General features: G+C 46.3%; 4 protein-coding genes across 7 annotated transcripts; 1 reads left to right on the top strand and 3 right to left on the bottom strand.

The window, feature by feature from the left end:
- Positions 1-668: 668 nt before the first annotated feature.
- Positions 669-8,777, bottom strand: znf653 (zinc finger protein 653). The gene is made up of 10 exons (XM_028987159.1): positions 8,180-8,777; positions 8,053-8,093; positions 6,749-7,051; positions 5,478-6,040; positions 4,584-4,764; positions 4,244-4,328; positions 2,926-3,037; positions 2,729-2,843; positions 2,528-2,627; positions 669-2,242 (listed from the first exon to the last, which is right to left on the bottom strand). Exons 1-10 carry the CDS (start codon positions 8,431-8,433, stop codon positions 2,065-2,067), a joined length of 1,932 nt encoding a protein of 643 aa, XP_028842992.1. The 5' UTR covers positions 8,434-8,777; the 3' UTR covers positions 669-2,064.
- Positions 8,036-10,151, top strand: swsap1 (SWIM-type zinc finger 7 associated protein 1). The gene is made up of 3 exons (XM_028987161.1): positions 8,036-8,525; positions 8,775-9,168; positions 9,546-10,151. The coding sequence occupies exons 2-3, from the start codon at positions 8,893-8,895 to the stop codon at positions 10,062-10,064; spliced, it is 795 nt and encodes a 264-aa protein (XP_028842994.1). The 5' UTR covers positions 8,036-8,525; positions 8,775-8,892; the 3' UTR covers positions 10,065-10,151.
- Positions 10,152-10,182: 31 nt separating this feature from the next.
- epor (erythropoietin receptor) lies at positions 10,183-14,599 on the bottom strand. The gene is made up of 8 exons (XM_028987160.1): positions 14,444-14,599; positions 13,838-13,970; positions 13,514-13,698; positions 12,983-13,128; positions 12,692-12,848; positions 12,388-12,475; positions 12,197-12,284; positions 10,183-12,125 (listed from the first exon to the last, which is right to left on the bottom strand). Exons 1-8 carry the CDS (start codon positions 14,541-14,543, stop codon positions 11,388-11,390), a joined length of 1,635 nt encoding a protein of 544 aa, XP_028842993.1. The 5' UTR covers positions 14,544-14,599; the 3' UTR covers positions 10,183-11,387.
- A 1,226-nt stretch (positions 14,600-15,825) lies between these two features.
- Positions 15,826-23,515, bottom strand: rab3db (RAB3D, member RAS oncogene family, b). 4 transcript variants are annotated; one of them, XM_028986059.1, is made up of 5 exons: positions 23,275-23,515; positions 20,611-20,853; positions 18,171-18,289; positions 17,900-18,024; positions 15,826-17,699 (listed from the first exon to the last, which is right to left on the bottom strand). In XM_028986059.1, exons 2-5 carry the CDS (start codon positions 20,848-20,850, stop codon positions 17,512-17,514), a joined length of 672 nt encoding a protein of 223 aa, XP_028841892.1. In that variant the 5' UTR covers positions 20,851-20,853; positions 23,275-23,515; the 3' UTR covers positions 15,826-17,511. The 4 variants fall into 4 exon arrangements, with proteins under 4 accessions (XP_028841892.1, XP_028841891.1, XP_028841893.1 ...); XM_028986058.1 differs by having other exon boundaries at positions 20,611-20,850; positions 23,275-23,513; XM_028986060.1 differs by lacking the exon at positions 23,275-23,515 and adding an exon at positions 21,360-21,417.
- Between the last annotated feature and the right edge of the window lie 2,384 nt (positions 23,516-25,899).

The raw sequence follows: 25,899 nt of genomic DNA, 5'->3' as shown, positions 1-25,899 counted from the left end.
TTAGCTACATACAGTCCAGTATAAAGAAAGAGGAGACGACAAGGATCCATTAATACAAGAAACAAATAGGACACAGAGCAGGAATATTCATTCAGAGTGTAATTCACTTACATTTACAGCATTTATCAGACGCACTTATCCAGAGCCATTATCTATCAGTAGATACAGGGACAGCCCCCCTCCAGGAGAGGTTAAGTGTCTTGCTCAGGGACACAACGGTAGTAAGTGGGGTTTGAACCTGTGTGTTTGTGGTTGCCTGGTTAATAGTGACTAGGCTACTACTCACCCCAACTCATGTTAATGAGCATGTCATGAACCTACTTATGATTATGACGTTGATAATAGAGGTGACTGATTCACAAAACGTATTACTGTCATAGTATCATAGTCTCCACAGCCACCATAGAGGTGAAAATTCTGGGTGGTGGTCAAATTTAGACCAGACTACGGAGCCCATCCACTGTTTTCTTCAGTAAGCAGTAACGTCCTTAATATTTTCATATTCAGAATTTTTTTTAATCCAGGTTTTCTCCATTATTGGTACCCCACTTGGACAAATCCTGGTCTGAAAAGAATTGTCTTCACCCAGATTGAGATGTCCACCTCTGTAAAGCACCCCCGGAAAAAATGAGAACAGAAAATGTTGAATAAAGACACCTTCTTCAGAATCAAGGTTCACCGGTGCTCATTTATTCATTGAGTTATTCATCTTTTTTTTTTTAAGGCCCACTGTCTGCAGATGAATTAGATTTGTGTTTAATTTGCTCATATCCACATAATTTACACACGTATTTTTACAGTTTCTATGATACAGACCGGTAAAGAAAACTCCATGTCCTCTGTTGCATTTCTCTAACAGGTATTTACAAAAACAATCTGGTGGAAAACCCACATTTACCACTAACTTATAAAGGTTTATTCAATTTATTCCTGAGTCAAAACAGAATAAGGGGCATCGGGGCAGGGACCAAAGCGCCCTAAAGAATTGCTGAGGATGGACACAAGGGACACAAGCGATACTACAGATGGCTTCAAGATAACAAGACCACATGACAAATCTCCAGACTGGTCAAGGAGATGAAGGCTTCTCATGATGACGAAGCATGATGATGGGTGTAGGAGGACAAAGCACCAATACCGTAAAGGTTTACGAAGATTACTAAAAGGCTTTTTCTGCCGGTACCCTTAACCCACTGAAGTACACCAAAGGCCAGACTTTCAGGTCCATCTTTTGGGCCCTGCATCATCACAGCTTTATTACAAAAAATATGCAGAGCATATTTAAATGTAAGTGGATTGTTGTCAAAGTGTAATGCAACATACTCTATACTTGCCATTTACTGGACGTGAATGTTTACGGCGTTTACGGCCTTTCCAGCGATTTTCGGAAATAAGCCTCCCACCCAGCACCTTTGCCACTCAATTACGTATTACACGTAAACATTTTTTTTTGTAATGAAATTAGCGTTTTCATTTAGAAATGTGAAGGTGGTGCCCAAACCTCTGGTCTGTAGTTTACCGGATGCCTACTGCCGGATCAGGGCTGTACCGAGTTAAAGAACTGAGAGAACAGATACAGAACCTCAGATAAGGCCGGAGCCACATGAACTGTGACCATGCCAGAACAGTCATGATGGGATCAGTAGAACACGACCCCCATGGTAATGAGAAAAGAGTTTTGAACTGAACATGTTTTACATCTAATTACATTAAATGAAGTATGTTCCAGCATCAAAGAAAAATCACAAAACTATATCACGAATGTTATAGAAGGTCTTGTTGAACTTCGGCCCCTTTATCTGGAGAAACACGTCTTTGGATCACAGCAACTAAATTGTGGAGGCTCAGGGATTGGTTGACGACCATGGTAATTCAGACTTGTCCATCCCCATTATTGGCTACTGAGGGTCAGACCGCCCTCTCATCACAAAACTCCTTCGTGGTTCACAGAACGGGACTTAAATATGCTGACGTCCCATCATGGTTCTTAAAGCTTCTGTCGTTTGTATATTAATACGTATTGCACTTTAATATGTCCTATCCCTACACTTATTCTCGTCCGTCTCAGACGGACTGCTTGTCCGGGTGACTCTTCAGCTTGTGGAACTTGACGCTGTCGAGCTTCTCGAAGCGCTTGCCACACTGCTCGCAGGTGAAGTTGTACTGGGCCTCGGGCGTGTGCTTCTTCATGTGCCAGTTGAGTGATGCCCGCTGCCGACACTGGTACCCGCAAATCTCACACCTGAAAACAGGGAAGAGGAAAAACACGAAAAGAAAAAAAGAAACTGAAGTCTGCGTTTTCCCAGGTCCTCGGATATGCGATGTAAGATGTGGCATGATGGGGACGATGATAAGAAGGTCTGATCTATCTGCATGTTTGGTGTCCTTTGGTGGTTCTGGGATAATTAGTGTAGTGTGGTGAAAGAAACATAATTAGCAGTCATTTCTTGTTTGTATGTGTTCATTACTGTAAAAAGAGAGAGAATGTGTGTGTTTGTGTGTGTAGGCATGTGAAGTGCGAACTCACTGCAGCGGTGTCTCCCCAGTGTGAGTGCGCCGGTGCACCTCCAGGTGGTTTTTACGCTTAAAGGACTTTCCACACGTCTCACAGATGAAATCCCGGACCCCTAGTGGGGAAGAGGCAAAAAAAAAAAACAATAAATCTAAATATAATTCTTCACTTAGTTTAAACATGAAACCAAACGAACTCTGAAGGGGCAGCGCATACCTGAGTGAATGATCATGTGACGGTGTAGATGGTTCGACAAATAAAACTTCTTCCCACAGCCAGGGTGTGGACACACCTTAGTCCTGCCCTTCCTGTGGACCAGGTTTACATGGTTCTACAAAATAAAAAGGTCAGAAGATTCCAGTGGCTGTGGAAGTCATCCTCCTTCAAAATGGAAGAGGACGCTCCAGACTCACCTGGAAGCTGCTGATGGCCACGTACACCTGACTGCAGCCTTCGTAGGGGCAGTGAAACATCTTCAGCATGCCGTCAGCATCGATCACCGGCCCGCGCCGACTCCTCTTCGACCTGCCAGACAACGACAGCAAGATGTTTCACTCTGTAACTAGCAGGCAGCTGCTAATGAGTTAAAAACCAGGGCTGTCAAAATTAATGTGTTGATCACCGTGGTAAATATTTAACATGTTTGCATGGCAGCAGTGCACAGAGCACTGATAACTTCATCTTTAGTTTTTTTACTTTCTACCAAACAACACCAGGAACTGCACGTGAGAGATTGTTAATTCTAGCATAATGAAGATTTTTTTTTAACATTAATACGAGTACCCCTAGCCTGTCTATGGTCCTGCAGTGGCTAGAAATGGCGTTCAGGGAGCAGCAGTTCAGACTGTCGGAACTGAAATGTCTCCCCTCATGACATCAGAAGGGGAAAGTTTAGCTCCTGTTTCTCATGCTTTGTCCGCACAAAGAATTTCCCACCCCTCCCTTAAAAAAGGGGCCAACAGTCATGGCTTCCAAATGTGCGAAGCATTGCAGTTGCTTGGTGATTGAATGTAAAACTTTTATGCAAAACGAGACTATGAAGAAACAGTTAATTCGATTTTTTTTTCTGGAAAAACTCAGACACGACTTCCTGCCTGCACCAAACATTGAGATTGGTGGTGATGACGTTATTTCTGTGAATGACCCATAAACTTCTTTAAGCCGCTCTCCTCCTTGTCCCGCCTCTCTCTTCCTCATTTGCATTTAAAGCTACAGACTTGTGGGACCAGATCAAAGTGGCTGTAATTCTGCACCAAGGCTGCATTTCTGAAGGAGACTTCAGATACAGATTAAGACTGATATAAAAGCAAAAAAAAAAAGGGGACCTTTAAAGAATCATTTGTGATTAATCACAAGTAATTGTGATTAAACAATAATCAAAGCAAAAATATGAATATAAAATAAATATTTTCTATTTCAAATATTTCTGGACTCATGGACACACTAAGACATCGCACAATTGTTCAAATGTCCTTCGGAGGTGCATAACAGAATTGCTTCATTCATAGGGTCATGTAGTATTATTAAATGATTCTAGGTGATTAAGCTATTCAGAATTATAGCATTCACCCCTTCATAAATCCCAAAGACCAAATGAGCTGTGCAGGAAATGGCTATTTACTGTAAATCTGTATTGGAGATGTTCCACGTAATATTTTCATATAGCACATTAAAACAAGAAGTACAGGAAGGAATATACAAAGAGGCAAAAAAATAAAAGCCCTGACTGACCTGCTGAGGCCATGCTCCTTCTCACAGGTGTCCCTCAAACCGTGCTCCTCCACACCAGCCTGCAGCAGCTGCTTCTCCCCGAGGCCTGCAAGTGGGGGACATCAGGATATTTAGTCATATTCAGGTCCACGTTAGACAATTATTGTAATGAATTGTGAATATGTACACCAATCAACCATAACATTATAACTGCATAGTAGGTCACCTTTCATCTGTCCAAACGCATCAAGGTATGGAGTAGATTAGTAGTTGTTTTTCCATCAGCTCCACGGTCCATTTCTGATGCTCACATTCCCACACACACACGCACCCCTACACCTAAATAAAGTCATGGCCATACCATTAAGCGTGTCTGTGTCTGTGATTGCCGCCCTCAGGCCCGTCTCCGTTTGGCACATCTGATTGTAGGCCACGCCCTCAATGACAGTGCAGGTGACTTCCTCGACGTCGCCAGAGCCCATGTTCAGCTGGATGCCCTCAGAGGCCATTGCCTCGTAACTAGGGCCTGTGATAATGATGAGCTGAGGGAGGCAGGCAGACAAGTAATCATTCCTGAGAGAGTCGGGCGAAAGAAACCACCAACCAGCGTGATCCTCAGGAGATTTTCATTCGTTCTGCTTCTGCTCTCCGACTTTTGCAACTCCGTAAAGTAGGTCCTTCTCATAAAGTCAACCATGTAAACATGACAATTGTCAAAGGACCCATGACATGGAAATTTCCCGTTGTTAGATTGTTTAACATTAATACGAGTTCCCCTAGCCTGTCTATGATCCTGCAGTGGCTAGAAATGGTGACAGGTGTAAAGAGTGCTTTGGTCATTCTGCCTCGCCGTTCAGAGAGTGGCAGCTCAGACGTTCGGATCTGGAGTTTTTTCCCCTTTATGTCGTCATTAGGGGAAATGCTACCTCCCGTTCCTCATGCTTTGTCCTCCCCTAAAAAAGGAACTCGACCAACCATCACTGCTTCCAAACGTGCGAAGCGTTGTAGTTGCTAGGTGATTGGATGTAAACATGAGCACAAATGTATTTTTTTTTAGTTCCGTCATGTAAGCCTCTGAAGAACCTGAGGAAATCTCATTGTGGGACTGGCTCAAAGTGTCTGTAATTCTGCACCACGTCTGAATTTTGGAAAGAGACTTCAGATACATGATGATAAGATACAGATAAATCATGTCATGGGACCTTTAATACTTGTGATTTAATACACGATCAGGGGAGTGGTCAGTGTTTCCTACCTGAGATGTCTCCAGTGACCCTCTCTGGTCTGGAATATCACAGCTGCTGATGACAGACTGTAAGGTCTGGGGCTCAAACAGATTCCCGCTCTGGTCGTGTCCTGGAATAGCAGGAGCTCCGTTGGTCTCTGAGGTTACATGATGGGCATCAGGACCAGAGTCGCCCGGGTCCCGCCCATGTCGGTCCATCTGTCTGTCCGTCAGTGCTGTCGTCACGACAACACACTCAAACCCCTCTGATGGGGCCCCGGCGACCCCTCCTGCTCCTCCTATACTCACAGAGTCCACTGCACTGTCCCCCAAAGGGACGTGAGGTTCCTGCACCTCCCCCGCACACGATGCAGCGCGGTGGCGTTCACTCACAGCCCGGTCTCCATCGCCCTGCATCAGCACCTCCCAGACAGCCTGGACGCGTGACGTGTCCTCTGTTGTTGACATGTTCTCCTGCAAGTTGGTGGCTCCTGGGAGCTGGCTGAGGGGAGGAACCTGGTCCTCGTGGATCGGAGTGGCGTGACTGGCCTGGGAAATTCCCGTTTTGGCTCCGTCCGAGTCACTTGCCTCTTCTGTCAAGAGAGACATAAAATGTTAATGTAAGCATTGTTGTTCTGATCGTAGATCACCATATCAGTTCTGAACAATCCTTTTCAAATGGACATTTCAAATACATTTTGACAACACTTCAAATAGAAATGCATGTTGTGACTTTTAGGCATTTTAAGTTAAAATAGTATGATGTCTTCTCTTTTTTGCCATAAGTCACAGGCAATTTGTTCCAGTGAAAGTTAAAAGCACTTTCTTTAGCATTTGGTAAATGCAAAATACTTTTTATCACACGTTTTGTATTCTGACGTCTGATGTACCAATTGGCAAGAATTAATACTGTATAAGATTTATAACCGCATGCAAATGTGATCACATTATGTTTAACTTAATATCCGTTATCTAAACGTTTCAAACGTAATATCCATTATGCTAATTTACACTCGCCTATTAACCAGAAGACCCAGGTTCAAACCCCACTTACTACCATTGTGTCCCTGAGCAAGACACTTAACCCTAAGTGTCTCCAGGGGGGGGACTGTCCCTGTAACTACTGATTGTAAGTCGCTCTGGATAAGGGAGTCTGCTAAAATGGCATAAATGTTATTAAAAGTAATATTTTGTCAATAAACTGAATTTGCAAAGAATTTCCATTAGAGATCCCAACATCACAAAATCCTGGTGAGGCTGAATAACAGCGATGAATGTCTGTGATTAAGAGCACGTTTTACCCCTGGCGCGCGCCCTTCTCCGTGTCTGTACATTAGAAACAGGACCTCCCAGGACCTCGACCGCCACATCCCCCTCCGCGTCTCCCTGCTCCTCATCCTCGCCCTCTGACTCGCTGGCTCCACCACTTGGCCAGGACAGGTGCTGCACAAACGAGTGGCCAGCATCACACTGCCAAAGCGCAGAAGTGGACGTGCCCAGCGCCGGCTCCAGTGCCCGCAGCTGGGGTTCAGACGTGCAGGTCTGGGCGTGCTCCTGGTACCAGGCGACCAGACTCTGCAAACTGGTCACAGCAACCTTTTTGCCTGGATGCAAAAAAAAAAAAAAAAAGAGAAAATAAAAATCAAAGAACAGAATAGAAAGACATTAATTTGCCTTTGTATCTCATGCATTTATGTATGAACAAAACCAAAACTGCATAAATCAATGTGCAATAGTGAACAAAATGAGAACATAAATACACCTAAATAAGAAAAGTTGAATTACATGTGAATGTTAGCAGCTGTTGAATGACTTTACATAAATTGCTTGGACTGCACAGACAGCCTTAGGGGAGCGACAGAAGCTTGAAATGAATGGGACTAGTTTCATCCTTGTAGACCGTCATTGATTTCCTGTGCACCGCCAGGTTTATTTCGTGCCCTTTTTCACCTGTCAGGCGACCGCAGCAGACGGTCGATTAAAGCTTGTGTATATTTGTACATAAATTAAAGATAACATTTTCTTTTTTTTATACCAGTAGAAGAGTGAAAGAGAGCTGCTGGTGACTTTTTTTTTTACAAGTAAATGATTCACTTTTTTTTTTTTTTTTTTAAATGCACCTGCGCTTCGCTTACTTTTTACTCAATAGAAATAAAAAAAAAAACAGAACTGAACTTCACACCATGAAGTCCTCCCACCACATGGCTAAAGCCGCATTGGCCCCTGCTTTAAACGGTCTGAACGGTCACCATGGTGAATCAGGCCAAACAGTGATGTCCACGGGTCAGCGGTGGCCGAGCGGTTAAGGAAGCGGCCCCAAAGCACCATCCCCACACACTGCTCCCCGGGCACCTGCCGTGGCTGCCCCCTGCTCACCAAGGGTGATGGTTAAAGGTAGAGGACACCTTTTGTTGTGTCACCATGTGCTATGTTTCACAATGACAATCATTTCACTTTCACCAACACACTTCAACTTCATCAATCTTAGACCAGAACATGCAACTAGCAGAAAAACCTTAAAAGTGTGCATCTGGTATGAAACAAGAAGTCACGTGGTATTAAGAGCATCGGACCCAGGGGCCCAGCAACAGACGACCCCACTCACCCTCCTTCTGGTGAACACGCGGCTCCGGGACGCTCTTCTTCCTGCATGAGGGGGGGGATCAAGATTCGTGACTGAACATCATCGGGGGTTCAAGCACGTGACGCGACGGCCCGACGGCGGCTCGTACCCGGCGTGCGCCCGCTGGTACTCCTCCCCGTACGCGGCGTCGAGCAGGACGAGGTACTCCGCCAGCCCCGCGTCGCTCAGGCCGGTCCGCCGGCGCAGCTCGCTCCAGGTCTGGTGCGACTCGCCCAGGTAGACGCGGCGCACGTCGTACTTCTTCCGCGACTCCAGCCGCCGCTGCGCGCGGTCCGAGTCGGTGAGCCGCGGCCGACCCCTGCAGCGGCGCAGCGCGGCGCCTCTCGCGTCCAGGGTCGCCATTTTACCATCAGCTGTCCGTTGTTGTGGCGCTTTTACTGGGAGAAAATCCGAAGAGGAAGTACGGATGTTTAGGCTGGCACGAGCTTTTCCGGGTGGGTATTACTGCGTTAAATTTTCGCATAACCAAAAAAAACAAACCGCTTCTGCACATGTACATTCTGTACAATTTAAAGTCGTCTTTAGTATTTATAATGTTTTTTTCATGGTTTCGTTATTTATAGACATTTAATTTTAATTGCCACAACAGCATAGTTACATAGCTTAGGCTGTTCTGTGTGACATTGCGCAACTTTGCGCATTGATGACTCTAACAACAAGCTGTATTGTTATTGGTGAAACAGTTCTGACGGACACGTTCCCTGGCCAATCGCGTGTTTACATCTGATCTTTAACCCTGCGGAGGGCGGAGCGACGCGTGGAGCAAAATTGAAAACTTTCTCGGCGCCCGGAAAGTGGCACATGTCGGCCGGCATGTGCGACGTATTGGAGCTCGCGTTCGGGGCGCACGGACCGCGGGCCACTCCGTCGCGGGACACCGGCGTGCCCGGTGGGACCCCGCGCACTGCCCTGGTCACCGGAGACGGACGCGTCAGCGGCCACGTGCTGATCCTCTCGGCGGTGACCGCCGCCGCCGATCTGGACGTCAGGGTTCTGTTCTACACCCACACGCCAATCCAGGCGCTGCCGGGGCCGCTGCAGGAGGCCATGTCACGACTAGGACCCGATCGCCTGAAGGTGGTGCCCTTTTTTCTAAAAAAAAAAAAGGCTATGTAGGGGCAGCGGTGGCATAGCGGTTAAGGAAGCGACCCCGTACTCAGAAGGCTGCCGGGGTGGTAGTAGCCAGAAGACCCAGGTTCAAATCCCACTTACTACCATTGCGTCCCTGAGCAAGTCTCTTAACCCTGAGTGTCATTAGCGGGGACTGTCCCTGTAACTACAGATTGTAAGTCGCTCTGATAAGTGCTGTAAATGTAAATGGTTCGAATCCTGGTCCGTCAAAGTGCTGCCCACTGTTCACCGAGGGTGATGGTTAAAAGCAGAGGACACATTTCCTTGTGTGCACTGTGTGCTGTTTCACAATGATAATCACTTCTCTCCCTCACCCTGCCCAGAAAATCCGGTTCATTTACCCTGGCTGTGTAGAGGATCTGCTCCAGGAGGTGGCGTCTCTGCACCAGATGGCCTCGGCGCCTTCACCGCCCCCTTCTCTGATCCTGGTGGACGGGCTGGAGTGGTACCTGCAGGGGAGGGAGGAGGAGAGTGCCGCGGCCCGCCTGGCTGCCCTGCTGTGTGACACGGCTGCTTTCCTGACCCGGGACCTGGACCGGAGAGGGGAGGGCCGGGGTCCCTGCAGACTCATAGTATCGTTTCACCCGGACCGGGACGGCCGTGGTCCTGGAGAAGCGGTTCTGTCCGTGCTGGACCGTTACTTCCAGGTGAAGTGTGGCCTGGATGAAGCTGGTGCCGAAGGGTCACGTCGCGAGTGGCATGTCTGCATGTCTGGTCCTTCCAGCAGCGAATCGGACGTTGGGAAGCGATGGCATTTAGTTGTTGAAGACAACGGAGCAATGGAGTTCAGAGAAATTGCCAACAGAGCAACAGAAAGTTGTGAAAAATATGATAAATCGTGAATTATGGAAAAATTGACATCTGTTATGTGGATAACTTTAATATGCTCAGTAAGTGGGACTGTTATTCTTTTCTGCCTTTTTTTTCCTTTAGATAAAAAAAAATGTCATTCCACAAGACTTGACTGTTTCACAATTTTTTATAGAAACTTGACTATAAAAATACACTTTGTTTTCACAGTAAAGGCAAGACAGTTCAGAAAGCTGTGAATAAAAAAAAAGTTTTTTGGTCTTTGGTTATTAACCTTCAAATGTTGTACATGTTCAGTAAAGGTACAAAAAAAGTCACAGTGGTGGGTAAGGAAACAACTAGAGGTACAGCTAGTGCTGATTTTTGTTCCATGTTAAAAGAGAGCAATAAAAAAAAACACTCCAAATATGTGTCAAGAGAAGCAATACCGAATCTGTTTAGCTTTAGTAAGCGACGGCTCTGTAGATATCTGTCAACACGTCGGTTATGATGATGTAACAAGTGCAACGTGTGTTCATCCTGATAACAGGAGGCTGAACTCACGGTCACATAGAGAAATTTATGTCACGGTGTCACTCACATCTCACTGGTAGTATTTACAGTTTGAAAAGCACAATTAAAACAAAGTAACACAAAACTCTCATTCTAGTTATTCTGGACAAACAAATGGTTAAAAAAGAAAAAAGGAATTTTACAACCGTGATGGGTAATTAGAATTTCGACAAAAGCAGGTGTCACCAACCCTGGTCCTGGATTGCTTAGATCTTTCCATGTTCCACCACACCTCATTCAACTGGGTGATAATGAGTACAGAAGTTGAATCATGTGGGCTAAATGAAGGTAAACACAAAAACAGGACCAGCGTTGTGACCCCTGGACTAAAATATTTTGGTTTTTATGTTATAATGGCTAAATTGCGCATTTTGTTCATTTATCCCTTGTGGGGGGAAAACATATTAAGCTAAAAAATAGCCTATAGTAAAACCAGGCATGTCATTAAATTGTAAATCTTGTGGAATACCCTCACGTAATTCAAGATTATATGTACATATGTAAATATGACAACCTATGGTCTCTGTACAGTCAATTCACATGAAAATTATTTACAGTTTTTACAACAGGTAAAAAGAGTCTTAATGGGTGTTATGACCATGTTGACTTTTGCGCTGCAGTGGGCTTGGTGAGACCACACCCTGTGGCCATTGTGCCAGGGTGGGCTGATTGGGCGTCATCACTTCACAGTGCGGAGGGGGGGAAGGAATCTTCATGTCCATTTAGGGATCATCTGCCAGTGCTGAAGATTCCCCGACTTTGAGAGCTTATGTCTGGCTTCATGTGGCTTCGTTTCGCAGACATCATCTAGAGTTGATAGGCTGCCCCACAAACGGCCGCTGCTTGTGAGTGGGGACGTTGTTCTTGTACAGGTTGGTGTACGTCGGTCCTGGGATGATCCTTAGATCTGCGATCCGGCTGGAGCTCATGGGGCTGTAGTCCATGGAGATGCCCGAGTCAGCAACAGCCATGTAGGTGTAGCCAGGCCCCTTGGGTGGCCAGGTGTGGTTCGGATACTCAAAACTGGACTGGGAAGAGAGCTGTCCTGAACCTGAACTCTGCTGTATGGAGCCCAGGTCTGATGACTCGGCTCCCATTCCTGCAAACAGAGTCTGCATGGGCACGGTTTCCTCCATGATGTCGTCCAGCGCGGCCGCTTCAGTCTCCTCCTCAGGTTGCTGGGAGCTCTGGTCGAGGGACACGTAGGCGTCCTGAGACTCCAGCAAAGAGGGTGGAGAGAAGAGGCGCGGGTGGTGCTGAAGCTCTCGCAGTTGTGCCATCAGCCACTCTTCGTGGGACGGCGACCTCCACCAGGTTGCTGAATCGCCATCGGCCGGGTGCCTCGACGATCTGTTTGTGTTCCCCTCCTCCCGTGTCCCTCTTTCCGCCTCTGGAGAAGGATTCTTGATGTTCTCGGTGTGACTAGAGGCTGGTGGTGGAACGCTGACCTCAGAGAGGACCTCCAGGGGAGACGGACGCTCCTCTGTGCAACAGTGGGCCGGGATCCATCTCAAGCCTTCAGAGCTGTTGCCCATCCATTCCTAAAGAAGACCATTCAGATGTTTAAAGAGCCTATATTTTAAATGAGCGACCATGACGCTTTAATCCATACCTGAAAATCTCCTCCATATACCGAGAATAGACCTGGAAACTTATTTTCGGGGGTCGGAATTATGGGCCAAACTTTCTTCAGCAGGAACCTGAGAGTGAAGGAAACGCCAGAATGAGTTCAGCCATTGCAACAACACCACAAACACTCCAGCAATGGTAGGCTGCAGGGGGGCAGGGGGAGTCACAACTTACCTGCGATGGGAAAGGAACACAGTGAGGGAGAGCAGGAGAAAGATGAGGGAGATGGTGAGACCGAGGGATAGAATGAGTGGGTCCATATCTGACCAAGAATAACAAGAAAAGACATAAGATGTCAAAATTGCCTGAAAAACAGTCAATGCTCCATCTAGTTGGATGGCGAGTCCGCTTACTTATCTGCTAGGTCACCACTGGCCCGCATGAATCATTTTTTTCATTTTATGGAAAAGAATGAACTCTCAAATGCAGTATTTTGGATATAATTTTTTGCAATAAACAGAAAAAAATACATATTCACCAATGGGTGAGGTCTCAATGAACACTGGTGGTGTCCAGGGACTCCAGGTGCCACTGAAGGAAAGGCCAACGGGTTTGGCCCGAGCCCGCACTGTGTAGCTGGCACCTGGCTGGAGACCCTGCAGCAGGACTCGGGTTTTAGTGGGCACCTTCTCCACCTGGCAGAAGAAGATTAGATTCAGCTTCCACAGTGAAATTCAGGCAGCAGCCTTGTTTCCTTCTCAAGGCCAGATCTGACCAACGTAACAAGCCTGTTTATAGATTGCTCTAGGAAGTCTAACCCCTGTCGTACCTTTCCCATCAGGCTTCCTGTGATGGCATAGCTGATCTCGTACATCAGGCCATCGTCGATGAAATCCGGAGACACCCAGCTCACTCTCAGCTGTGCTGGATTCGCAGTCCTTTGAACAGTCAGATTCTTGGGTGGATCTAAAAGGACTAGGACACAAAGAGTTGCTGTCATTCTCCTGAAGTGTTTTAACCAATAAACAGAGGGCAAGCACAAAATCGGAAGACTAAATATTGTTTACATTTACATTTATGGCATTTATCAGATGCCCTTATCCAGAGCAACTTACAATCAGGAGACAGTCCTCCTGGAGCAACTTAGGGTTAAGTGTCTTGCTCAGAGAAACAATGGTAGTAAGTGGGATTTGAACCTAGGTCTTCTGGTTCATAGGCGAGTGTTTTACCCCACTAGGCTACTGCCACCCTTATTGTAACATGCATCTCAACACAACTGTGATGTGAAATGTGCAATTTATTGAAGGGCCTTAAAAGCACATTGACTTCTATCCAGAGGGGCCCAGAAAGAGTCACTTACAGACTTGGTCCATATAGAGACTGCGCTGGTGGATCACCCGCCCATTCTGGGACACGTAGACGTCGAGCGGGACATAGAAGATAACTCTGGACATCTGGCTGAAGGAAATGTTTCTCCTGCCCCCTACGGACAGGCTGCTCACATTACAGGTTCCGCTGTCCTGAGAGCCAATGGGACTGGATACCCTTGTTTGAAATTAAGAAGTAGGGTAGATTGAGAGTGGAAGCCATGTTTTGTATTCAACTGTCAATATACAGCATTATTTAACTGTATAAAAAAAATCAATCAGATTAAATGTAGGCAATTTGCATGATTGCCACTCACTGGTAGGTGTAATGGAAGTTATACTGGTTTGCAGTTCCATTCTCCCCCATCTCTTCCCAGAAACAGGTCAGCTTTTTATCCAGTTCCAGGAAACATTTGGGATTTGCAGGGTCAGACTCGAGCAACAATTTCACTGTTAGGAATGGATAATGATGACGCATTAAGACAATGCCTCACGCAGATGCATGAAATGATCTAAAAGCACACTATTGAACAAGCAGAATGTCAGCACACGTGAATTTTAGCATTCGAGCTTCTCATCTTGCTTGTTCTTGCGAAATCACACAATTTCATAATGAAATGGTAAACAAAATGCAGGCTCATCGCGTCTATCAAAATAGTGTGGCACAGTAATCCGTACTTAGAAAAGGAGGGACGAATGAGTGAAGCTTCACATCCTATTAGATAATTTCACTTACAATGTGGAAGATGAAAAATATCTATATCTATATAGATATATTCATGAATTGTCCTTCATGAATTAAATGTAGCTATGTTCAGTATGTGTGTGTGTGTGTGTGTATAGCAAACACAAGCTTAGGTATGCAGAGTTAAGAGTTAAGTGAATTGTAGAAAAGGCAACTTATTCACAGAATATTATCTCACCTTTGCTCTGGAAGCCTTGCGAGCCCTCACCGTAGAAAAGGTGGAGAAACCCGACGTGTACAGAAAGCCACCAGGCCACCTTCACCCCGCAAACCGGCATGTTTTGTCCACTTTTCGGCCCTGCTGCGTCGGCGAGGAACCAGCTTGTCCCGGCGATACGGCGTCGTGCGGCGCGGGAGATAAGATGCGACGCTCCAACTGCTGTCGCCGGTGGGCGTGGCCTCCCCCCCCCGCTCTGTTGGTGGGCGGGGTCTCCGCATGTAAACACGTTCATTGATGTTTACCAACGAGCCCAGACTTAGAAGGCGGCGGCGCGTCGACGTTTTTATTATCATTTTTATTATTAATGACGTGTGCATTTTAATTCGAGGCGACCGCATACATTTCGAGGCATTTCGTTACGCTTGGTAACAACTGAAGAAACAGTGTTGAGGACTAGAAGTTCACTTTTTGGTCAAATTTCAGATCAGATAGCCGCACACATTTAAACCATCTCACTATTATATGGATGCTTTATTTATTATTTTCACTATTATATGGAAGCTTTTTGGATCCATGCCTCTTCTGTTCATTAATAATGGTGCTGATTGATTTTACACTACTTCACACCAATTTTTTCAAAAGTTGGTCAAGCAAAAAGTGCATTGCGTTCTAGGGCACCTTTTCCGATTTTGTGTAGACTGTGATTCGAGAGAAAAGCTGTACATTAACGGAGCCTGGAAATAGGGCCCAGTGATCAGGAGCCTCCCTAATCAGACACGCTGCTTCTAGATGCAACCTGTTATCAGCAGCAGCACATGGGGTCGAGTCCCTCATGCATAGATAAGGTGGATCTCCTGGTCTTGGCCTGGTCACTCCACTCACATTGTTCTTCCTCTGGTGAGGCCATTTTGTTGGGGTGTCGGGGCCGTTTTGTACAACCAGGGTTCTAGATACAAGCCACATTCCCGCCTTTGAGGGCCCTCCACCCGGTGGGGCCCTGTGTAATCATCCCCCTTTGTCCCCCGACTGTGACACCCATGCATGCGTGATAACATTTTTGGGGGGCTTGAGGATAAGCTGGTGCAAAGCTTACCGTTTACAGCCCTATTAACTGAACAGGCACGAGAGGAAGCTGCATGCAGTTGAGAGCAGGAGAATGGCACACTGTGGTTTTCCCTGTCGTTTGTGAGATTATAAATTCAAGAGCACGGGCTGGCACTCACAGACTCACCTGACTCTCTGTAAAGTCGTATGTGGGTAAAAATTTGATAAACACACCATTTGTAGTGGCAGTAATCTGGGATCTCAATACTGTAGGCCAACTGTATGCATTGTGTATGTGTGTGCGCATGAAGGGTTCATTAATGGGAATATAAAAACGTATATGTGAGAATACAGTCTTCTCTTTTGAAATAAATGTAACCTTTATTTTATAAACAAAAATGTCTATACAGCTTTTGACATGTTCAAACAGTTTCAAGACAGAAAAAAAACAATCCAAGCAATACAGGAATAAACACTGGATTTCGTTCAAATATTTTAGTACAGACACTGCAGGGCATAACAAAGAAAAGTTCCAGTCAACATATGAATTAAACTGGAATTTATTGGAATTTAGACCATAGTGCCTTGAAGCGTTCCTCAGAATGTCCATCTCACGTTACTACACTTGTACAGACAGATTCCTGAATCAGCACAGCAAAGAGTCTAGCTGCTTTTTTGTGGGAGCCCAGAGTCACACAAGTCTTAGCCCCCCACTTGAAGAGTGTCCATACAAATATGACTCGGCTGAATGGCCAAATGGCACATGCTTTCTGAATGTTTTGAGGGCTGTGCGTGCTGCTATGCTCTGGGATACAAAAAAAAAAAAAAGAAAAATCAAATTTGGACAAAAAAAAGTGCTTTGGTGTCATAACGAGACCTAAACATTTACTGTGACTTTCTAATTTGCGTAGTGCTTGGTGTGGGAAAAAAAGCATGGGCCATTTAATGGGTCTAAAAAACGTGCTCCTCTTCTACTTGGTCCACTTGCTGAAATTGTGAATAGTTGTGTGGCCTACAAATTGACCACACAATCACTCACTCATGTGCCTGTAAGTGTAGAATCCAATGGGGAAGTTACAGTGTCAAAGTTCAGTGACAAAGACATGATCACATTACTACACGGGGAAAATATATAAAAGGTCATTGAACACAGTAGACATTTTCGACAGTATGCTAGAATATTGATGGAGGCTGCAGAACATTCTCTCTCTTGAATAAAGCAAAAAAAAGGAGAGAAGATTAGGTGTAACAACGTAGTGGTACGATGGCGGTTTTGTGGCTTCCTTCTTTGGGGTGTAGCTGAGGGAGGTCATGGGGTCAAGGTTGGCAACACAATGCTATGCTGAGGGAAAGGCCTAGTGAGGTGGCGGCGTGGCACCTTCACATGAACTTCCTGGCCTGATGCAAGGTTGGTGACACTCTTATCACTTCAGTTAAGTGATAAAAAAAACGTAGTAAACAACTCTTTCAAGCTGCAGCTGAACTAGATCACGATGGCGGTTTCCCTGACAGCCAGTATTTAACCAGCATATCATGATCCACGAAGCAGGCCTAAAGCACCAAAACAAGCAGGCAATTAACTAGTGCCAAATTCACCTACTTATTTCCATCGCCTCAAGGCAAAGGCTGGTCAGATAAGAGCAGACAACGGTTCACATGATAAATACCACAAATCCACCCAAATGAGCGGAGGTAGGGATGTGAATCTAACATCGGTTTTGTCTTTTGAAGTGGAGGACAGATTTTAGACCAGCTGACCTGCTTCGAGAATTCAGGCATGGGTGAGGTGATGGCAGTTGAGAAGGTGGGGTGGAGGGGGGGATGATGGGATATCAGCCTGCAACAGAAGTTTTGGCATGAGATGTCAGGGGGAAAAAAATCTAGAGGGGAACAAGTTTGTCTGCGTGCAGGAAAAAAAAAGACAAAGAAGTGAAGTCTGGATGGTGCGTTTGTGTGTGTGTGTGTGTGTGTGTGTGTGTGTACGAGAGAGAGACAGAGAGAGAGAGAGGAGAGAGGGCTGGCAGGGGCTCATCACATCTGCCTCAGCAGGCACAGGTTCCGTGGCTTTCTGGAGCCGAACTCTGCAGGCCAGGGTCACGGTGGTTGGCTAGCTGTGCAGAATCGCCCTCCATGCTTTCATTCATCTTCTCACATATAACGTCCACCAGTCGCTCAAACACCTGCTTCACGTTGATGTTATCCTTGGCGCTGGCTTCAAAGAACTGGAACCCTGTTCGCCGGAACACGCCATTTTTTTAGTTCTAAACCACCACTGATTTACACAACTGTTTATTGATTACTCTGTTTATTATCTGTTTATTGATTACTCTGCACTTGCGTGGAGGAACTTGTATATACAGCACGGGATTCGATTGTATTTTTTAAACTTCATCACGCATGCTACACACTGTGTCTGTGCATCCTGCTTACCAAGTTCGTCAGACAGACGTTGGCTGTCTTCCGTGGGAATGAGCCGGTCGTCCTCCAGATCACATTTATTTCCAACCAGGATTACCTGAGCATTGTCCCAGGAGTACGTCTTAATCTGAGTTGCCCTGGTGGTGAGAGATGCACTTCAAACCCACCATGCAAAGCTACAAACTAGGAACTTACCGTTCAGCATTTGATTAAAACTGTAATTTACGCATATTTAAGGGATTGGTTTTGGGGCTACCATATATACAGGTGTGATTGCACTTACCAGTCCTGAACAGCGCTGAATGAGTCCTGGTTGGTGATGTCATACATAAGCAGAAAGCCCATGGCCCCTCTGTAGTAAGCTGTGGTGATTGTGCGGTACCGCTCCTGTCCCGCCGTGTCCTGTAAGAGCGCACAGAAGCTTCAGTTTCACATTAAACACGCCGTGATTACCTCAGCCGTCCAAATGACATCAAATGAAACAGTGCCACTTTGCTATTAAAATACTTGATTTGAAAGGTAAGGGAGACTGCTGGAGTGCACTGTATAGTCACTAGGGGGCAGACTTTCCTAGAATACAGCCCGCTTCCCAAAGTCCTTAACTTTTCCCCATTCTTGTAACAGAGTACTGTACTTACACATGCACACAAAAACGCCTGCATGCATGTAAAGTTATCAGAAAGAACACAAAAATTATACAAACTACTACATGATAACTTTAAACCATTCATAACTCATGTGAGGATTGAGTGTGATGACAGCACTGTGAAAGTGCTAATTGGAAAAATTAGGGGACGGAACTGGAAAGGCAACCGTCCCTCCCCTCCACTCTCATGGTCGCCTGGCTACCTGGCCTGAGCCCCCTAATTTGCATAGGGAGCCATGACATCACACCATGGGGAGGGGAGAAGGAGGTTACCTGGAAACAGCAGGGTCACACAGGATGATTCATGTTCCATTAAGTTCACGTCTGCGTGGCGGTCAGCTCACACTACTGCACATTTAACCACAGATGGACCACAGAACATCAAGTAAGCGTATGTGTGTGTGTGTGTGTGTATGTTCACCTCAAAATGGCCATCTGATTGTTCTGAGGTGGAGGCAGCTAGTGGACCAAGTGCCACACCGGCAGGCAGGATGGGTGAAAAGCGTACAATGGGAGATCACATTAACCGATAACCAATCACGATGAGAATGATTGGATTATGACTGGTGGCATAAATGTCATCAAGCCCCTTGTCTGTGACGAGGCACACAAACCCTCCCCCAGATAAAGCAGCACCAGGTGTGGCATTGTACTCCTAGAGTGACACATGCATAGCATACATAATGTACACACACTCACACACACACACAGTAAACAGTCCCAGCTCAGCACAAACACACGCCCTGAGTGTGTGAGTGGGAAAGGAAGATAAATGCGCGAAAGGGCGCCAGCAGGAGATGTTCAGGCGTGGCTTTCAAAGGATTATGGGAAGGGTTACCAGCACCATTGGAATATGTCTATATAAACTATGAGCTAAAGGGTGAGCTTAGGAGGACCAAGCTCACTGTCGAACAGCGAAGTGCCGTCCACGGCCAATGTAATCTAATGCACACAATAAAACAGTTCAAAATATATGGCCATTCTAGTGACTCTCGTCCCTTTCGCTCACGTTTAAGTTGATCATTAACTGGGCAGTCTTCCTGTTCCCCTGTGAGCTCAGCAGTCCACTCCCCACACGATGTAAAGTACTTTTGCTCCAGTGCAGATCAGCACGTTTAGCATAAGCACTAACCCACAAGCTCTTGCACAGCACGCTAGCAGAAAAAAAAAGCACAAACCAAACCCATCAACGACTGTAAAAACCCAACACGGACAAGGAGAAATTAGCCTAGTGGTTTTAACTGGCGCTGAGACCCACTCTGCTATGACTGGTGATTTTTATTACTCAAATGCGGTGACTGGACAAGCCTGCATGCAAAGGTCAAGCAGGGGCTGGCTTAAATAATAAAAATATAATATGATATATTGTTATAAATTAAATTGTTCTATCTATCTATATATGTAATTAAAAGATGGCAAGTTCCTTTATTTATGAATAAGAAACCGTGGCCTCAGTCTAAAGTACAGAATCATGTGGAATATGGAATGTTCAATAGCAACTCTTAGTGACAGAGGCTGCGTTGCCAGGTTGGTCAATGCTGCTGCTTTACACACCATCACTTTCCTCGCTCATTTGAATTCATTTCCAAAAACCTGCATGTTGCCTTAGGAATGTAAAGTGTGTGTGTGTGTGTGTGTGTGTGGCTGGTACTGAATGTGTTACAGCACTGCGTAACACCACAGAATCTTCTAGTGGGACGCAGTTCCACGCCGTACCCGCAACCTACCTTAAAGCTTAAAGTGAAGTGATTGTCACATGTGATACACAGCAGCACAGCACACGGTGCACACAGTGAAATTTGTCCTCTGCATTTATCCCATCACCCTGAGTGAGCAGTGGGCAGCCATGACAGGCGCCCGGGGAGCAGTGTGTGGGGACGGTGCTTTGCTCAGTGGCACCTTGGCAGATCGGGATTTGAACCGGCAACCTTCTGATTACGGGGCCGCTTCCTTAACCACTAGGCCACCACTGCCCCTACCCCGGGGCAGTGACCATCACTACCGTACCCCAGACCACTGGTAAATGCAGCCATCACTTACTTTAAAGCCTTTAGCAGATTTCATTACTGAAGCTCACCCAGATCTGCAGTTTGATCCTCTTGTTGTTGCGGAAAACCGTCTTGACCTTGAAGTCGATGCCCACGGTGCTGACGAAGGCCGAGGTGAACGAGTCGTCGGCGTAGCGAAAGAGGAAGCTGGTCTTGCCCACGCTGCTGTTGCCAATGATGAGCAGCTTGAACATGTAGTCGAAGTTCTGATCGGCGGCATCTTTCTGCGACGGCTGCTGCTGGTGGCGGGAGTCGTTTACCGTCGCCATCTGCTGGGTGGGGGACGCAGAGCAATACATTTTAATATTTGATCGAAACCAGCAGTCAAAATCTTTATAGGCGAGACAAGGACAAAGAAAGGAAGACGTCCGGCCACTCTCCTCCCCACCTGCCGCCCGGTAACTGACCCCCCACCGTAGGTCGTGTTCTGAAAATTGAGACGGTGGGACGGCGAGGAGCGTGACAGACCCTGCCCCTCCCCTCCCCAAACACAGCCGATCACTCGGAGACACATGGCCACGCTTCTCCCGGATGAGCGGCGTTTCCCTGGAGACCAGCCCGGCAACAAAAGCTCCAGACCCATTAGAGGGCCGGCTGAACGCGCCGAACGCCACTCGCCCGCAGGAGCGGGGACGAGGCGGGCGGGCGGGGGATCTTGATTAGAGCTCCCGATCAGCCACCATCTCGGCAAGCTGACGTTTCCGGAAGCAGTACATGGGACGAGGGAGCGGCTGCTCAGGGTGATGGACGCTCGAGAGACGTCTGGAAAAGATCTTACCTGCACCGAGCAAACTGCACGCTTCACCACACTTTAGCCACCGAGAGTTCGAACTGCAGCAGGCATGACTTTGGCGTTAGTTTGACATGCAGTTCGCTGATGCAACTGGTTGTGAAATAATCCTGTACGTGAACGGGCAGAGAAGAATGTCCAGTTATGAAACAACTCAAGAGTCTCAGCGGGGGCGGTGGTGGCCTAGCGGTTAGGGAAGCGGCCCCGTAATCAGAAGGCTGCCGGTTCAAGTCCCGATCTGCCAAGGTGCCACTGAGGTGCCACTGAGCAAAGCACCGTCCCCACACACTGCTCCCCGGGCGCCTGTCATGGCTGCCCACTGCTCACCAAGGGTGATGGTTAAAAGCAGAGGACACATTTTGTTGTGTCACTATGTGCTATGCTGCAGTGTTTCACAGTGACAATCACGTCACTTTAATGCAGGTAAATCCCACTCAAATATAATGGGGCAGCAGAAAAACTCCTGAACTTTCACAAAATCACGGATGAATAAAAATCACTTTCAGCTCGTTCGGCCAGATAAGCAAAGTCTGATTTTTGCATTCTCATCCCAGCGGAAAAAAAAAAAGAACCCTAAAGCCACTACGCTCGGTCACATGTCTGACACATGCATCACTGTGCCTGCAGGCACCAGAGCAAGGGCACTTCCAGCAGAACGGACTGGCTGACCACCACCATCAGACACGACGATAAATACCTGATACGGACTGATAAAACACAGCTATGGGCACGTTCAGGTTCACTCACTTTTAGTCTGGAGTGGAGAACGTTGGTGCTCGTTACTCCAACGCAACCAGGGATCATTTTACAAAGGGCGACTTTCACAATACAAAAGAGTGGAAACTCGCTGCAGCAGAGCTGATCCGCGGTGTTTCCCGTGGGATGGGCGACACACACGCCCGAGGAACCTACTGAGGAAACGGGAGCTGCTGCGATGGTGGACCACAGACCTTTTTTTTACTGATCCTACGTAATATTCTAATTAACAAAAAAAAAAATCCACTTCACGTGGAATATACTTTATTTTTTTAAAGAAACAAACGCAACTGAATAATTAATTAAGACAATTATTATTCTTCTTATATTCTATAATGGCTGAGAGTAGTAAATACCATATATGGTCGCAAGCACGCCTGGCAATATCTTAAGGAGGGTCAGAACTCCACAGAATTCTTAAGCTTGGCCCAATAAACACAGAGAGGTGGAGAGAGAGAGGGAGACAGGAAGGGAGAGAGAGGGACAGTGAGGTGGAGAGAGAGAAGGAGAGAGGGAGAAAGGAAGGGAGAGAGAGGGAGAGTGAGGTGGAGAGAGAGAGGGAGACAGGAAGAGAGAGAGAGGGAGAGTGAGGTGGAGAGAGAGAGGGAGAGAGGGAGGAAGGGAGAGAGAGAGAGAGAAGGAGAGAGAGAAAGAGAGGGAGAAAAAGAGGGAGAGAGAGAAGGAGACAGGGGAAGAGAGGGAGAGAGAGAGAGAATGAGACAGGAAGGGAGAGAGAGGGAGAGAATGAGACAGGAAGGGAGAGAGAGGGACACAGGAAGGGAGAAATAGGGAGAAAAAGAGGGAGAGAGAGAGGGAGAGAAAGAGGGAGAGAGAGAAGGAGACAGGGGGAGAGAGGGAGAGAGAGAGAGAGAATGAGACAGGGAGACAGGAAGGGAGAGAGAGGGACACAGGAAGGGAGAGATAGGGAGAAAAAGAGGGAGTGAGAGAGGGAGAGAAAGGCCCGGGGCTTCGCGGAAGTCGGCGCCGGACGCACTCGCCACAATAACCCGACACGTTACGTTCGTATGAAGCACCATATGGGCCAGTCGGAAAATATCAGCGACGCCCAAGAAATGCGATACGTGCGACCAAATAGAAGTTTCAGCGAAGTTGAAGGGAAACTGTTGCTGTGAAATGATAAACCGACCTTGTATTGGTTGGAAAGAACGCGTTACCCCCGTCCGGTCTGCCCGTGGCGGCTGTTTCCTCTGCACTGAGTAGAGGCGGAGTAGAGCAGGGAGAGACGGAGGAAATTCCGCGTTCCTCTCCGCCGGTGCGTCCGCTCCCGCTGCGCCCGTAACACTGGCGGAGCTGCGCGGCGCTCCCGGATCTCGTGTGTGTACAAAGGAGTAGCCGGTGGCGTGAGGAAGGAGCGCAGTTTCTCACCAGACCCTACTCACTCCAGATCAAACCCTGAATCCAGACCTCAACAGGTCAAACCCAGGTATAAATGTCAATATACCCACTCTGCCCACCGCCTAAACCCTAAATTCAGACCTCAACAGGTCAAACCCAGGTATAAATGTCAATATACCCACTCTGCCCACCGCCTAAACCCTAAATTCAGACCTCAACCGGTCAAATCCAGGTATAAATATCATTATACCCACTCTGCCTTCCCTATAAACCCTAAATTCAGACCTCACCCGGTCAAACCCAGGTATAAATGTCAATATACCCACTCTGCCCACCGCCTAAACCCTAAATTCAGACCTCAACCGGTCAAATCCAGGTATAAATATCATTATACCCACTCTGCCTTCCCTATAAACCCTAAATTCAGACCTCACCCGGTCAAACCCAGGTATAAATGTCAATATACCCACTCTGTCCACCGCCTACACCCTAAATTCAGACCTCACCGGTCAAATTCAGGTATAAATATCATTATACCCACTCTGCCTTCCCTATAAACCCTAAATTCAGACCTCAACAGGTCAAATCCAGGTATAAATATCATTATACCCACTCTGCCTTCCCTATAAACCCTAAATTCAGACCTCAACAGGTCAAACCCAGGTATTAAAATATCCTTATACCCACTCTGACCACCTGTAAACCCAAAATCCAGACTTCAACAGGTCAAATCCAGGTATAAATATCATTATACCCACTCTGCCTTCCCTATAAACCCTAAATTCAGACCTCAACAGGTCAAATCCAGGTATAAATATCATTATACCCACTCTGACCACCTGTAAACCCAAAATCCAGACTTCAACAGGTCAAATCCAGGCATCAAAATATCATCATTATACCCACTCTGCCTTCCCCACAAACCCTAAATCCAGACCTCAAAAGGTCAAACCCAGGTATCAAAATATCATCATTATACCCACTGTGCCTTCCCCGTAAACCCAAAAGAAACCCAGGTAAAAATATCATTATACCTATTCTGCCTTCCCTATAAACACTAAATTCAGACATCAACCGGTCAAACCCAGGCATCAAAATATCACCATTATACCCACCCTCCCCGCCCCATAAACCATAAATTCAGACCTAAACAGGTCAAACCCAGGTAAAAAAAATATCATTATACCCACTCTGCCTTCCCTATAAACCCTACATTCAGACATCAACAGGTCCAACCCAGGTATAGAAAAATCATCAGTATACATTGAAGTAGTTAAGAGTTACCCAGGTACAGTTGAGATCCTGAAAACTGTTAAGCTGCCTAATTCATTCATTGCAATGGTAAAACACTTTAAAACATTATTTTTATTTCCATTTATTTATAAAACTCTGTGTAGTAATGTTACATTTCCTAAATAAACCCAAGATTAAGGCTTATAGTAATGCAAATTATCAATCATGCAAGAGTTGCAATAATGCACCTCAGTAAAGTTAAGTGAGTAAAGTTGTTTAAAGTGTCTACCCTACACACAACACTGCATGAGTAAATATCTGTAACATTAAGATGGTGGGACATGGAATTTTTCAAATTTGCTCATGTAGAAAAACCCTCATTGTGTACTGGTTACATTTAACATGATTATAGTAGCACCGTAATAATTTAGCAGTAATGGCAAATTCATCTCCCTCCACTGTACAGAGCCCTGAATGTAAAAAGACTGAAAAGATTCATGCATAAGAGAATGAAGTGCTATGAGTGCCAACATTATATAGATAAATAAATCAATAATTAAATATAAAACTCCATGTTAAAGTGCATTGTGTTAGCCACATTATAGCATCAGACGTGGCATCTATGACCTCTGGTGACGTGAACACAAAGTAATGGCAGCGATCACGCCCTTTTGTGAAATATGAGAGTGGGAGTCCCTTTTCAGAGCCCAGCATGTTTCATCATTTTAATCACTATGGTGGCATGGTTGCCTTTGTCCAGAGTGAGCCAGTGTATTGAAAATGATATTAATCTAAAGGCTTCTTATATTTGAATGCACAGTAAATATGCCAGTTTTGTGTCCATGATGCACAATTTCAAAACCGATTATGGTGTCGCACTGATTTGGTTTGGAATTATATAAACAAAAGGGTGCCGTTCAAGACCATTGGTTGTATGTATATGACCCTTTTTTCGATTTATTTCCATGGCCATCATCATTCTGTTTTTTGCTCTCCCTCTCCCACTCTGCCTCCGCTTCCATCAGAACATGGGCTGGAGCCAGATTTCCATTAGCTCTGATATTGTGTGCTAATTAAGAGCAGAGGAGCAGGCCGTGGCTCATCCCAGACCCCACTCCTCAGCCCCTGCAGTACGCCAGCCACTCCATTTGCTCAGCACTTCGGACTCTAAAGCTCCTCGTGT

This window comes from Denticeps clupeoides, chromosome 7 (genome assembly GCF_900700375.1).
Source record: "Denticeps clupeoides chromosome 7, fDenClu1.1, whole genome shotgun sequence".
Classification (NCBI taxonomy): domain Eukaryota; kingdom Metazoa; phylum Chordata; class Actinopteri; order Clupeiformes; family Denticipitidae; genus Denticeps; species Denticeps clupeoides.
The sequence above is the reverse complement of the archived record's forward strand: the minus strand, read 5'-3'. Positions and strand labels throughout refer to the sequence as shown.

Bases quoted from the DNA above. Each gene is read 5' to 3' on its own strand.
- znf653 (XM_028987159.1), bottom strand. From the start codon at position 8,433: ATGGCGACCCTGGACGCGAGAGGCGCCGCGCTGCGCCGCTGCAGGGGT. The intron at 4,329-4,583 runs GTATGGCCATGA...CCCCACTTGCAG, and splicing joins AGACACAGACACGCTTAATG to GCCTCGGGGAGAAGCAGCTG. The intron at 3,038-4,243 runs GTCAGTCAGGGC...GTTGTCTGGCAG, and splicing joins AAGGAGCATGGCCTCAGCAG to GTCGAAGAGGAGTCGGCGCG.
- swsap1 (XM_028987161.1), top strand. From the start codon at position 8,893: ATGTCGGCCGGCATGTGCGACGTATTGGAGCTCGCGTTCGGGGCGCAC. The intron at 9,169-9,545 runs GTGGTGCCCTTT...CACCCTGCCCAG, and splicing joins TAGGACCCGATCGCCTGAAG to AAAATCCGGTTCATTTACCC.
- epor (XM_028987160.1), bottom strand. From the start codon at position 14,543: ATGCCGGTTTGCGGGGTGAAGGTGGCCTGGTGGCTTTCTGTACACGTC. The intron at 12,476-12,691 runs GTGAATATGTAT...ATTCTTGGTCAG, and splicing joins CATTGAGACCTCACCCATTG to ATATGGACCCACTCATTCTA. The intron at 12,285-12,387 runs GTAAGTTGTGAC...CTTCACTCTCAG, and splicing joins GTGTTCCTTTCCCATCGCAG to GTTCCTGCTGAAGAAAGTTT.
- rab3db (XM_028986059.1), bottom strand. From the start codon at position 20,850: ATGGCGACGGTAAACGACTCCCGCCACCAGCAGCAGCCGTCGCAGAAA. The intron at 18,290-20,610 runs GTGAGCTTCAGT...GCGCTCTTACAG, and splicing joins GGATCAAACTGCAGATCTGG to GACACGGCGGGACAGGAGCG. The intron at 18,025-18,170 runs GTAAGTGCAATC...TCTCACCACCAG, and splicing joins TTCAGCGCTGTTCAGGACTG to GGCAACTCAGATTAAGACGT.